This window comes from Aythya ferina, assembly GCF_964211825.1.
Source record: "Aythya ferina genome assembly, chromosome: 1".
NCBI lineage: Eukaryota > Metazoa > Chordata > Aves > Anseriformes > Anatidae > Aythya > Aythya ferina.
The window spans coordinates 22,739,139-22,753,014 of NC_140296.1; the positions used below are offsets into that span (position 1 = coordinate 22,739,139).

Genomic DNA, 13,876 nt, shown 5'->3' on the forward strand with positions numbered 1-13,876 from the left:
CCCTGTTTTAAAGGCTTAGGAGAAGAACAATTCCTCCCCCTTTCCATGCTGGCAAAACCACTTCAATGGAGAAAATCCTCATACCAATGAATGCTCGGATTCCTTGACACAATATCCCTTTCCAGAGCTTCAACCAAGTCTTTGTCGTAACCCGTTCCGTCAAATTTTGGGATTTCCCCATCACCAACACCTTCCTGGGGTATTTTCTTGCCCTAGGAGTGAAAGTCACACAGGCTCATGAGGACATTTTGCTTTGCACATTTTCTTAACCATTAAAACATTGCAGTGATGGCTGATTTAGCCTCTGCTGGAGCCAAAAGATGACGTGAACCTTTAATGCAGCACCACGATGGGCAGCAAAACCAATGTTTTCACACCTTGCACACCATGAGAAGCCCCCAAACACCCGTGTTTGCTGGTTAAATTAGTGAACCCAACACTCTTACCAGTGCTAAACCACTCTTTAGACGCCTGACACACTTCTTGGCCAGCCAAATGCATGAATGCAACTCGTGGAAGAACGGAGATGGCGCTCGGACTTCGTGCTGCACTGCAGCCTGGTTGAAGACCAGACCACTTGAAGCCTGTCTGGAAGATGCTAAACCTGCTGCATCCCCTGCCTGAGCTCAGCCAGGGGCACCCCACCACGACAGAAGAACACGAAGCTCTTACACCCGCTGTCTTTGATGGAGGAAAACCGAGAAGGATCTCTCCTGGTGTTTAAATAAAGCCTTCCTGCCCGGCAATTTCTCCTGCAAGCTATCCATTTCGCTTCTCTCATTCACAAGCAAGCTCTGTGAAGAGTTAAAAGCTTCGCAAAAGGTCATGTTTATTTAAGGACGGCACTGAAAGCCCTGAGCAAGCTCCCCGGTCACCCAGGCTTCTTTGAACTCCAGTCATTTCTGCAGCAAGCTGCAATCCATTGAGCAACTGAGTCCAGTCCTTCCTCTGCCCCTGACAGCCCCCACTTTCTGGCTTAATGCCTCCACAACGCCAGCGAGCTTACAGGGTTGAAGCAATATTTTCACTTTGAAGCATCACAGCTCGTGCTCCTCCTCCTCTCAGGCCTCTGACGATGGAAAGTGCCCAAGGAGCTGCTGCAGGACTCTCCAACTCAGCCTCCAAATGCCAGCAGCGAGCAGGTTACAGAATCCCAGCTGGCGGCACAAGAGCAGCCTCAGCAAAGGGCTCAGAGGCAGCTGGAGACACACAAATAACCTCACGGAGGAGAAAGGAAAAGGCAGTGACTGCACCCTCCTGCCCACCGTTTGCCCCCGAGGCCGGTGAGGGAGCAGATTTACCTCCCCCCCGTTTTTATTTCTACCTTCTGAGCGAATGTGGTGTTGTTCAGTGCTCCCAGCTCAGGGTTTCTGCGCTGGAAAGCAAGCTGAGGGCTGTGGTTAGCCAAAAAGGTGGCGTCAGAAACGTAATGGCCTGGCATAGAAAGGAAAGGGAGAGAAAAAGCCCCGTGGAGTTCGGAAGGTTTCAGAAGAGAGAAAATGCAATCCAAATGGAACTATAAGAAAAAAAATCACAGTAAAGCAAAAGGTATTTGCTGTCTTTGTTAAAATCTCTCTCATATCCCTCTGTAAGGAACTGATTTTCCTAGTGGAAGAGTGAAACTGAGCAAGGGCAGCTCAGAAGGCAGGGCGAGCTGGTGGAGGAGGCTGGAGCAGCTCAAACCCATGGCCCTGAGGCAGGGCTGCCTGCTGGAGAGGGGTCGGGGGGAGAAAAAAGGACGAACAAATAAATCAGCCGAGGTGATGGTGGGCTCTTAGTGTGGTATACCTGAAAGAAGAAGGAAAAAGGGAGAAAAGGAAAAGCAAAAAAGGGAGAGAGGGAGAGAAAGAAGAGAGGCAAAAGCAACAACTGCCAGATGCCCTCCGCACCCCGTGCTGCTATAGCCGAAGGTGGCAGCTCAGCTGGGCAGCCAGCCCTTCCCAGCACCGCCAGGGAAAAGGGGACGTGCCAAACAAAGCTGGACACGATGATTTCTGCTGATACATCCCAGCCTTTCTTCTCCACGGCTGCCGAGCTCCCGTCCTCCAGCAGAAATTGTCCTTACTGCCTCCGAGGGCATGGCTGCTCCGCACCACTGACCACCGACCCGTTTCCGTGACATCCAACTCCTCTTGGGTCATCCTCCTCAATGGGATGACCTTTGTGCCAAGGTCATTAATTTAAGGGTAAAAGAAGAGTCCTGGTCCTGAGGAAATCCATGGGTAATTTGCCAATTGATTGAGACGTTCAGTTTAAACTCCTCTTGCTGCTTAATTCCTCCCCAACTCTTCTTCTACACCACACGCCCTCGAGATTAACTAATTAATTCCCATGTGGCAGCCAGGTAGACATTAACTAAAGACATTAACTAAGACATTAACTCAAACTCTGTTTGAGCTTTTTTTCATAGAAAGTGCTAGTAAAGGCAACACCTGTGCTCAAGCCCTTCATTTTCCCTCCGTTCTGCATTTGTTCCACAACTTTGCGTACAGTTTAGATAAAATTAACAACTCCAGTTGCCTGGAACCCTTTTCCTTGTCCCTTCTCAATACAGGCATGGTCAACACAACTCACAATTCCCCTAAGACAAGAGCAGGCCCAGGAAGTTTTAATGGAAATCCCTGCTCCCAACCCTGCCATCTACCTACCAGTTCTTTCTTTATTCTGGGATGGAGATTAAAAAGCCTTCCAGTTCCCATTCATGGAGGTCTGTACTTCCACCTACGTGCAGCTACCTCATCTCGCATCTTCTTTTCCATAATCTGCCTTGCCTATATGCTTCTGATGTTGCATGTTGGAATAATCGAGCAAAACCCACTCTTTTATGGTATTTTAAATCACATCTTGGTCGATTTTAATATTCACTTCGCTGATAGAGCAGCACAGCCCTTCGCTATTTCATACCCTTTGCAGCACCCATCTATGCCCACAGAGGATCAAAAAGAATCTGAAGACTACTCATAAAAGCATCCAGGTATGGTATTATGCAGTTTCTAAAAGACATACGAGGTAACATCCATGCCTCCTCTTTAAGCTGAGCTATTGAACTGAAGCGACGATTCTTGGAAATGATGCAGCAGAAGGTACCTTGAGAACCAGCCCAACAATTTCCCATGGAAATAAGAAGAAAGCAGCACTTGAAAGCAGTATTTTAGAAAAAAGGAATGTGTAAATGTAAGGGTTTAGTGGATAAACACAATCCATATGGGTTTCAGGTCCAAATTATTTTACAGAGCACTCTAAAAGGCCATTTACTGGCACAGTCGGGTTAAAACTCCTAATAGCAGGATGGATACAGCCAGAATGAAAAGACGATATGGCCTGGGAAGGACAAACAGTGATAAAAGGCTTCACACACACAGGCAAAATACTCTTAAAATGTACCTCCTATAGCTGCTTGAAAAATATTAGAAATAAATATACATATTGCATGGTAATATTATAGCCAGGAAAGGGTACAACCTACTGCACTGCAGCAAACATCTTAGGAAAAGCTTTAACTGTTGTTTTTAACTTAACATAAAGCATTACTGAACTTTGTGATTCAACGTCTGGGGTGACCTCATTGCAGCTTTTCAGTATTTAATATTATAAAAAGATGGGGAGCAACTTTTTGCTCCGACAGACAATGACAGGACAAGGAGGAATGGCTTTAAACTAGCAGAGGGAAGATTTAGATTAGAGCTAAGGAGGAAATTCTTCCCTCAGAGGGTGGTGAGGCCCTGGCACAGGCTGCCCAGAGAAGCTGTGGATGCCCCATCCCTGGAGGTGCTCAAGGCCAGGCTGGATGGGGCTTTGGGCAACCCGGTGTGGTGGGAGGTGTCCCTGCCCATGGCAGGGGGTTGGAATTAGATGATCTTTAAGGTCCCTTCCAACTCAAACCATTCTGTAATTCTACAAACACACTAGGCCACAGAGGAAAGTTTCTCTTAGCTTTACTCCAGACTGAAAGCCTGCAACAGTTGCAAACCAAGAAAGAATAAATCTGAGAGGGAAGTTAAACCTATTTTCATGCCAGTGTGTAAAATAAGGGAAGTGGCTCTAACTTTTTTCACTTCCCTTGCCTGGCTATTTACTCTTTCATTCAAAATGTTCTTCAAAGGAAAGCCATGGGTTCCTTACATAAATCACCAAACAACAGAAGAAATTGTAACCTGCTGTGATTTTTGCATATGTAGCTCGGACAAAGAAAGCAAAATAACCACCAGGTAGCCACAAAACGCAAAGAGAAGAGCACGTTTTTTGAGTAGACATGAGCAGCTATTTTCCTTCTGCCACCTAGTGACCGATTTATTCAGATGAGGGCAGCATTTAAGACGTGCCATGTTACACAGCCCTACAGGACCTCCTCTGCCTGACAGCAGCAGTGTCACCAACCACGTTATTCCCAGAGAAAAGTATTGTACAAGTCATGTTGTTGTTGGGCTCCTTATAGTAAACCCAGTAATGCTCATCCGAGGAAATCTCTGAGAGCAGAGTTCAGCTTAATTAGAGCCGAGGCTCTGAAGGCTGCCTCACACACACGCAGCTGGTGAACCTGTCACAAACAACACCTCCAAGCCCCAGTGTAGCTGGCAGAACTGTGAGCAAGTTCACAGATCCTTACCAGCTCTTTATAGCTTGTAGGACATACCCTTGTTATCTTAAATCTTCCTGATGCAGAGGTGAGAGATTTCTAAAATGATTACACTTTAACCGTGCGGTCACTCGGTGGCACTGCTGAAGATGTGCCTGGCCCTACCTGCTGGCGGTGACGAGGGCTGCTATTACTCACTGCTTTCCCTGAATATCAGAAAAGCAGTTTATGATGATAAAAGAGGTCATCTTCTAAGTTTTCCCTGCGCTGTGATGCAACCTGCAATAGAAAGGCCACAGAGGGGCTAACCGAAGTCATCTGGAGGAAAACTGGACTAAATATTTTCTGATTTGTCTGCCAAGAGCCATACAATACTGAGCGTGTGCCCTGTAGGAAGGGGCCTCTTTTATCACTGTCTGTCAGGAAGGGAAAGCCACTACAGTACACTCTGGACTTGAATCACGTATCCCACAGACTCCTCGTGTTCCCAGCACTGACTCCACAGCTGAATTGAAAAATGCAAGCTCCTCAAAAAGCAATTTGCGCACACAGGCATTTTTCTCCGCCACAAAACAGTCCTTCCTATGTATCAGTTGCTTTGACATCATTATTTGACAGTGAGTCGCTGTTTCTCCTTTTCTATCAGTTCAGCACTGCTTCTTTGTCACGGGTCCACAGAGGAAAGAATCCCCAACTTACTCCAATTCACTGCATTGTTGTTTATTTTTTTTCTTAAAAGAAGGACAAAGCCTTTCCAAGAAGCATCTTCCTAAACACCATAACAACAACAAAAGCTTTTTTTTCATAAACAAAAGAAAATTGAAGTTGCTCAGAGCTTGCTTTCGCTGCATCTCCTTCACACCAATTCCAAATATGTAATTTCAGACAACTTGGCACACATTTACATACCATCACATCACTGACAAAACTCTACTAGACTTGAAAACACACCCAAATTTTACTATGGCATGGCAGCAGTGACAGCACTGTGGAATTAATAATGTAATGATTGAAGGCTAGAGAAGAGCACTGGTCTCATTTCTGTACTTTTTATGTGGAAATCTTGGCACAAGACCTGAATTGACCCATTTTTTAAAAAAAAAAAAAAAAGAGGGGAGAAGGGACTTTACCCTGACAGATTAGGGTCAGGATTATTGTGGTTTCTTTTTCTATTTTTTTAAATTTGTATTTAACAAGTGGAACTATGAATGCTTCCATTGTCACCTGTGCATGGCAGCTCCTTCCCCCCACGTCTTACCTTGTCATCCCTGCCTCTAGCCCTGGGCTCCCTGTCGCGGCTGCCTGCGGACTTGTCACTCCTGGCCGCCGGGTGCGCTCTGCCTGCGGGCCCCCGAGGCTGCAGGCCTGGGGAGTCCTTCCTCAAGGGCTTTGCTTCTCGGTTGGGACGTTTGATCTGAGGTGGGGCCCTAAGGATAGAAAAAACACAACAAAAAGTAAAGACAGCAGCGTTAAGGAGGAAGGATTCTAGTAGTTCGTTAATGGCTTTTAGTGATTTATCATCTGAGCTGACAAGCCTCAGTGTCTTAGCTCTTGGTATCTGAAAACCCAGCAATCCATTTCTGTTTAACAATCAAAAATAGAAAAAAAAGGCAAAACACAAAGTTTCGACAGTGGGCAATAAAAGAAAATTATCAATATTATTATATTATACCAGCCAATACCGTTATACAAATCTTACAGCAAACCTGTACGCTTGCAACAAGAGAGGAAGCAACTTGGTAAAAGTGCTGGAATCACAGTTTCCTCTGCATATATCAGGCTTTACTCAGATGCACAAGTTCTACACAGCCAGAAGACACTGCTAGCAAAAAATAAATAAATGCTGGCTAATAACTCTGACAGGTCCCAAAACAGAAAGAGAGAATTTTAAAAACAACCCTCCTACCTCCAAATTAATTCCCCTGAAAATGTCAAAACGTAAAAAACTGCCTAGAAAGCAAAAGCAAGCAGAGCCAAACTGCAAGCACCTGTACTTGCGTGCATCACCCACGGTATCAAAGGGAACTCAGCAGTGGCATGAGGAGGCAGAACTGGTTTTTGTGACGAGGTGTCACAGCCATTTTGTTCCAGGGATCAAACTTGAAACAGAAAACTGAAAATACGTGGCCAGAAGTGTCACCCAAGTTTAATTAGAGTTCCCTCCTGGATCTTCTACTTAGCCTTGCTCTGAGTAACTCAAAATTTGCTAACTGCAAAAAAATATTTTTGTGGAACATGACTTAAAAGGAGTACGTATGGATATGCAGTCTTGTATAAAACTGCTGCATTTTGCTTTGTATTCATTTTCATCAAGCTCAATGGCACAGGAGAGTGGTTAGTTTTCCTTACTTACGTGCACAAAATTTAAATGTCAGCTAAATTTTAAATTCAGCATTTAAAAATGCAGATGAACTATTGGGTCCTTACCTCTACTACAGATACGAGAAGGAATTTATCTTGTACTTCCCATGGCATTACCATAAAATTCTGATAATCATTTCTACCACTCACTAAAGGAATCGTTAATACCATTTACATTTTTTAGGGTTTAGGGTTTTCTACAAGTGCAGAACAGCTTGTTTGAAAATCACACAGCACATGAATTTACACACAAACTTGGCATTTCTTTCTGCTAACCCAGATCTTTCACTTTCCTTTTTTTTTCCCCTTTGAATATACGAGTACACCAACATCAAAATTCTTCGCTGTTAAAATATTAGAAGAATGTTGGCATATTAACCTTTATTCTTGTATTTTAATTAGATTTTTTTTTTCTTCCAACAACCTGTGTCAAGCTCTATTAGGGTAAAACCAGGAATCTCACAAAACACACGTGCAATTTATTTTAAGAAAACTGTTAGTTAGCTAAAGTTACTTTTAGAGTGGTTACAAAAGGAAAACCAGCATGTACAGCAGAACGTGGTTAGCAAAAAAATTAACCAGCTGATTAAATAAAGGTCACATCTCTAACTAGGGAGCAGTGTCTAACCACTTTGTCCTTCCAGCTCCTCCAGTTCCAGCTCTTTCCAGAGTCCTCAGCCATAAACAAATTCAACTGCTTAAATAAATTGAAGTGGAAAAGTTTTCTCTCTGCATACAACAAAGGCAACTGTCACCAAAAGCTCACTGAGCTCTCCAGCAGACTCTAGCTCCAGGACTGACTTAGTCCCTCCCACCAGAATAAAAGCCTGACTTTCTTTAGAACTCCAGTAATAAATCTGACTGTAATTTATTTACATTTTTCCCCCCAACGAATTATATTTAAGCTTTATTAGAAGTAACTAGGGCATAAATGAAATGTGATTTTCACGTTACAAATACATTCAAGAAGAAAAGGCACTTGAAATTGAGGCAAACCAGTTTTATTCCATCCACCCTGCCTGAGCCTCTCGTTACCTGTGTTCAGCTGGAACAGGAGGGGGCCAAACAGCGGGGTCTCTGTAAGGCTCATCTTGACAGGACACCGGGATATCTGCGGGTCTGTCCATTTTAAAGCTCTCTAAAGTGCTGACAATGCTCTTAACTTGCTCATATTCTTCAACTAATTCTTGTCGGACCTTCAGAAACACATAATTTAGAAATAGTTACAATTCCAACTTGATTTTTAAACCACAGAAAGCAGTTCAAAACATACACTGCCCTCCAGACCTGAGCACTCACCAACCCCAGCCCTATCAGGCTGACAACATCATCAAAAGTCAAATCTGTTGGGTTCATCTTCCTGCTTGTGAGTGTCACAACCAGACTTGGAGATGGGACTTTTAATGACTGCTCCATAATGCGTGTTATTGCCCAGATTTACACATGCATGTTGACACGTATGCACACACACGCGTGGTTTTATGGTGTAAGAGCCCATCTTTAACATTTGCAGGTCTTTAACATTGGCATAAAAGAAGCACAAACTCCAAGGTTCTAGTTATAAAGCTGAGTCTGTGAAGTAAAATGCTGTAAAATTAACTGTGACGTGCACAGACCTACCATACAGTCGAAGCACAAGACAATTATTTTTTGGATTAGAAAGACTAGAAGAGAAAAACAGGATCACTAATGCCCTACAGCATCAGTTCAAGTGATAAGTAAAGCATGCGAGCCAAGAACGAGAGGAAATTATGTCTCAAAGAAACCTGGTTGCAGAATTCTGCAGCTGAATTACGTACTTGACTTTTCCACTGCCACTTAGAACTGCTGCAGTGGCTTCAAAATTATTTACTCAATATGGGTTCACTTCACGTTTTCTGTCCATGAAGCCTGGGAGAAATAATCTCTGAAGAAATTTGACAAGCTTTAAGCGATACGGCTTGTTACGAGACAGAGTTTTCCACGTTAAGGTCGCCGGTTCTTAGCACACGACAGCAGCCAAAGAAAGGCACTGTGCATCCTCGCTCAGAAAAACGAGCTCTCGGTGCATTAGTCTAAGATGTACTTGGATTCATCTAAGTGCTCTTGTACGGCATTTTACCCATCTCCCACCTATCGCTCACTGATGCTTTCCATCCTGTGGGATCAAGCCCCTGAGAAGACATGCTACAGCAAGGGTATTTGCAGGCTGCACACAACCAGCACAACCCATACCCTGCAGGGCTGAACCTACAGCCAGGAGCAGAAGCCAGCCTGTGAGACAGCCAAGGGAAGACACAGACACCCAGCTGTGCTCACGTCGGGTGTGCACATGAGAAGGAGCTGGGAAAAACACTGCCTGGGAATGCTGCACCGAGGCTCCGCGCTGTGGCAAACAGAGGAAGGCAATCAGGGACAACATCAGCAGATGTCAGTGATGCTGCCTGAAATCCAGACAGTCTTCGCTGTGCGTGTCCTGAGCAGATTCTGCTCAAATCAAGAGGAGAGGAGAAAGGAGAAAGGCCAGCCTGCCTCCTGAGGTGACAAATCTAACAGCAGCAAATCAGCAGGCTACTACAGAGCAGCATCACGCTTCACGGACACTGTTCCTGGTGGTGGTTACTGATGAAATGATGTGGCCACTAACCTGAGATCTTCTCTTCTCTGTGAGTGCCTAGAAAGGAACCACAACGGGCAAGCGCAGGCGGCTGTGTCTCATCAGCACGTGTGCAGAAGTGTGCCTGGTTTTCACCTGCTTATCCCATTTCTCCCTCACAATCTCAGGACGATCAGAACGGCACCTTTTCTCACCACCCCTCCTCTCCATATTTAAAAGGGCAGCAGTGGCTCTCCACTTCTGCTGGGAAAACTTCAAGACACAAAGCGCCGTCTGACATACCCATTTGCTGGGTGTGGGGTAGGAAAAAATGAACAGAGAGCGTTCAGAACCAAGCACGCATCACCTCCTCCTGGAAGTTACAGTTCTCCTAAAATGCTACCAGGTACCTCCTACGGTGATGTCTCATTCTGCTGGGTAATGTTTTCCAGGAACTTCCCCCCACGAAGAAGAAATTAGGACGTTTTAGCAGTGCAAAGAAATGCTTCTCTAGACTAAAATTTAAATCCTGTTTAAGGAGAAGAACATATATGACTATCCTCAGCCAGATGCCAGCAAGGATGGAGGCAAAAATGAAGGGTTAACCCTTGAGGTCTTGCTCAGCTCTTGCAACACCGCATTTAGTTCACCTGGAATTCTCCCTGCATCTGTACGAAGGTGCCCGAGGGCATGGCAGAGCAGCCTTCTTGCTCCTTCCCGATGGGATATCTGCATCTTTCCAAAGATGCAGGACACCCAGCTCAGGCAGGGTTGTTCTACCAAAGGCAGTCAATGCTTGACGTGCTCTGCCACCCTGCTTTGCTCCCTCTGCTTTCTCCTCACACCACCAGCACGCAGCCCGCTCCGGGAGACAGCCACCGCCTCCTCCGGTGCTCCAGGCACACCGACGGGATTCCTCCTCGCGGCCTTCTAACACGCGCAGAGAAGTTGGTGGAAACGTAGTGGGGAACAACTCACCACCACTGAGAACTGGTGCACCCGAGCAGGAAGGAGGGTGGTATCTGAAAATGCAGAGAAAGTGAGCTTTTGGTGCCTTGGGAGCTGAAAATTTAACAGCTGGCTGTTTGTTATCGAGACCTGAGCAGCCCAAGCTCCGAATCATTCAGCCCCTGTCACTGACTTGGTACCTGGCAAGGCAACTAAAAACCCTCAGCGTACTCAGACAACGTAACCACAAAGGAAAAGCAGTTGACAAATTCCTAGAGGCCTTAAAGAGACTGAGTCAGATGAAACAGGTGCAGAGAGAGCTTCCTGTAGTTACGGAGGTGCCCGAGCCTCTGAGCGATGAGCACGGCTCTGCAGGAGCCTCAGAAAGTTGCAAACAGAGAAATCCCTGGGCTGGGCTCACCCGGCCTCCTTGCCCCTTCCCTCAGGTGTACGGGCTCCCAGATGGCTCCAGTTCAGGTTCTAGAGAACACCCAAAAAATTAGGTTATTCATGTTAAAGTAATTTTAAGAGAAAGCACAGGCTTAACAGCTCACCACTGCCAAACAAGAAGGTCTCACTCTCCTTACTTCTTCTACCTAACCACGCTCTACGGGAACTCTTCTGGATTCAATTCTGGAAGAAAACTACCCTAGGAGGGTAATAAACAAGAACATATATAAATAAAGGAGGGTTTTGTGAGGTTAGCAAGCTGCGCTGGCTCACGACCCTGCGATCAGAAGAACACCAGGACAGAGAATGTCAGCGTGCAGAAAGCACGTCCTAGCACATGGGTACAAAACAGAGCTGGGTTCAGTCCTCCTTGATAGTTCCAAAAACAAAACAAAACAAACAAAAAAAACCTTTTCTGAGTTCCTCTGTATTTCAAAATCTTGCAACTCCAGTAACCTTTGGGATCAACAGCTTTTCCACATTATATTGCAGCCTGCACTTGGACACAACTTTCCGCAACGTGGGTATTTTATGCTCTGCTGAATGCACACAACATGTGGGGTTGTTTTTAATTGCATCGCGCTGGAACTAAGCTAATCAAGTTTCTGCAAAAGCATTTTGCAAACCTGAAATTACTGCCTGCAATTAGCGTTAGCTGTTATCTCCATCCAAAAAAAAAAAAATAAAATGAAAGTAATTCCCCCAACCACTCTGTCTGATCCCAAGGAGTCAAAGCACAGCTCCAGCATTCACGGATCTTCACAAGCTGCCTGCTGAATATCCCTTTAATTACTCATGAAGAAATCTGTGAAGTGTTAACAAAATGGGCAGAAACAACGTAAGCACAGACTGACCGAAATGTGTTTAAGATTAAAACTAAAAATTAACCTTTATTCTCTGAGCAAGACTGCAGTGCACCTCATCACCTGCTGCAGCGACCATGGGTGGAGAGGGCGCGTTGGTGGCTGCTCAGAGCTCTCCAGGAGAATCCCCAAGCTTCTGCCTCAGCTCCAGCGCCCTCAGACGCCCTGCAAGACGCAGCACGGTTACAACATGCAGCAGGTTTTGCTCAACAGCCTCTGGCCTTGTTGTGAGCCGGTGCTCTCTCCCGGGGGCACGCTCAGCTGTCGTTCTGCAGCTGCCGACCTGTCACCGAAGCAGCTCCTTCCTACAAGCCAGCTGTCTCAGGAAAAGACCACAGCAGCCAAGAAACTCTCTGGGAGTAAACAGGGGGAATGTCAGAACGAGTCAAGCTCACGATGGCGGTCAAGAGAGGAAATCTACTTTTAATTGTTGGCAAGCAGAGAGAGAGGTGAGGTGCTTTTGATTTTAAACGGGGCGACTCCCAGCCAATTTTTTAACCTCAACCCCTCCGAATTTTCCAAAGGGTTTGAGGAATTCTCATATCGTCACATTGCTGCTTTGGCAGGCCGCGCACTGACCTCCAGGATGCATCTTTTGTCCTTTTGTCATCCTGCAGATTGTCCCAGACTAATCACCTCCCTCCCCTACTCAGCGCTGGCTCTGACGCCGGGGATGCAGCATTGCTCCACGTGGAGCTGCACCATCAGGTCGCTCCCAGAGGAGCAGATGATACACGTTCACGTTCCTGCTCCTCCTAATTATCCTCTCTCTGCCAAGCACAAGAACTCCTGGAAATCACGGTGCCCAGTTTCAAAGCTGAAGCTGCCTGTGCTGTGGAAGACAAGCTACCAACTAGTCGGATCGTGGCACTGAGTTATTCTGTCCAGAGCAACCTGTACGAATATGAAAACGATGACACCGAGGCAAACAGAGGTGGATCAAGAGTGTTTGGGAGTCTGACCCCAAATCCTTCCTAGTTCTGGTTCACCTCTGCTCTACATCCCTCAGAAAACTGCTGCAAAATCCTGTGGAGTACACAAAGCGATGAGCCAGGTTCACCTAGCATGAGGGAGCTGCCCAGGACGGAGCACCCCTACGGAGAAGTGATCATATGGGGAGAAAATCGGTCAGCTGCAGTGGCATGGCTGTAACTGCACTTTGAGGTATGTTACCCTCACAGGCATTCCTGTTTTAGGAGGAAATGTGTATGCAAACACCCGAAACTGAGTTCCCTACCTGAGAAGTGAAAAGAAAAATCACCCTGTTCACAACCATACAGGAAGAGCACGCGTCATGCTGCCAGATTTCCTCAGCGTCCATTTCCCAGCAATCCTTCAGGGGGTTCGAGGAGGAAGGCAGGTTGGGAAGATGCGTACAGCCAGCAGATCCCAAAGAACTGGTTTAAATAACAATCTTTTCTTCTCCTCTGAGCACGCCATGGATCACGCCCACCAGTTAAAGCTCTGCCTGCCTAGAGAATGCCAAACTCCAGCAGGTACCAGTGGCATTATCCTCCTCAGTTTCAGCAGGGGACGAAGAAACTAAAGTAACTAAAGAACAGGTTTGTGCCATGTTCCAGATGAGACAGAGTTTAAGATAAGACCCATCAGCATTCATCCCCTTAACCACAACCTAAAGTTGCTTTGCTTCTGGTGCTACCTACAAGAGGACACAAGGGCATAAAAATATTCTAATTTTGTGCATTATTGGGTTAGACCTGAATTTTTCTAAATCTATGTGTACAAATTCTGGTGATATATATATTTTTCTTTTACTTTTCTCGTAAGAGGCAGTGTGCCTGACAGCTACTGCTTGTGCCTGGCAGTTTGGAGGCAGCCACCATTGGAGCTGGAAAGCAGCATTAACATCCAGATCATCAGAGTCCCTCTTACTCTGTCTCACTGAGTGAGAAGGCACTGCAATTATTTATCTAGAGTGAGTTAGAAAGCACGTCTACCTCTCCAGATCCTAGCAGAAAAGGGGAAGTTACGGAAAAGCTGGCAGGGTTATCATCTGCTCCCAGGGCTACAGGGAGTCCCATCAATTTATGACAAGGAAAACAATCTGGGGATGAAGAACAGTATTTTTTTTTTCTACCCCAT

The 13,876-nt window shown here is 45.8% G+C and overlaps 1 protein-coding gene across 3 annotated transcripts in view; it reads right to left on the reverse strand.

Moving 5' to 3' along the window:
* The window catches only part of KATNAL1 (katanin catalytic subunit A1 like 1), a 34,365-nt gene that overhangs the window by 13,099 nt on the left and 7,390 nt on the right, over positions 1-13,876 (reverse strand). For all 3 annotated transcript variants that reach the window (XM_084507213.1, XM_084507215.1, XM_084507214.1), the window contains exons 3-5: positions 7,973-8,133; positions 5,835-6,003; positions 85-212 (exon numbers count right to left, since the gene is read on the reverse strand). In XM_084507213.1, the coding sequence (XP_084363339.1) occupies positions 85-212; positions 5,835-6,003; positions 7,973-8,133 (458 nt within the window). The remainder of the gene's footprint in view (positions 1-84; positions 213-5,834; positions 6,004-7,972; positions 8,134-13,876) is intronic.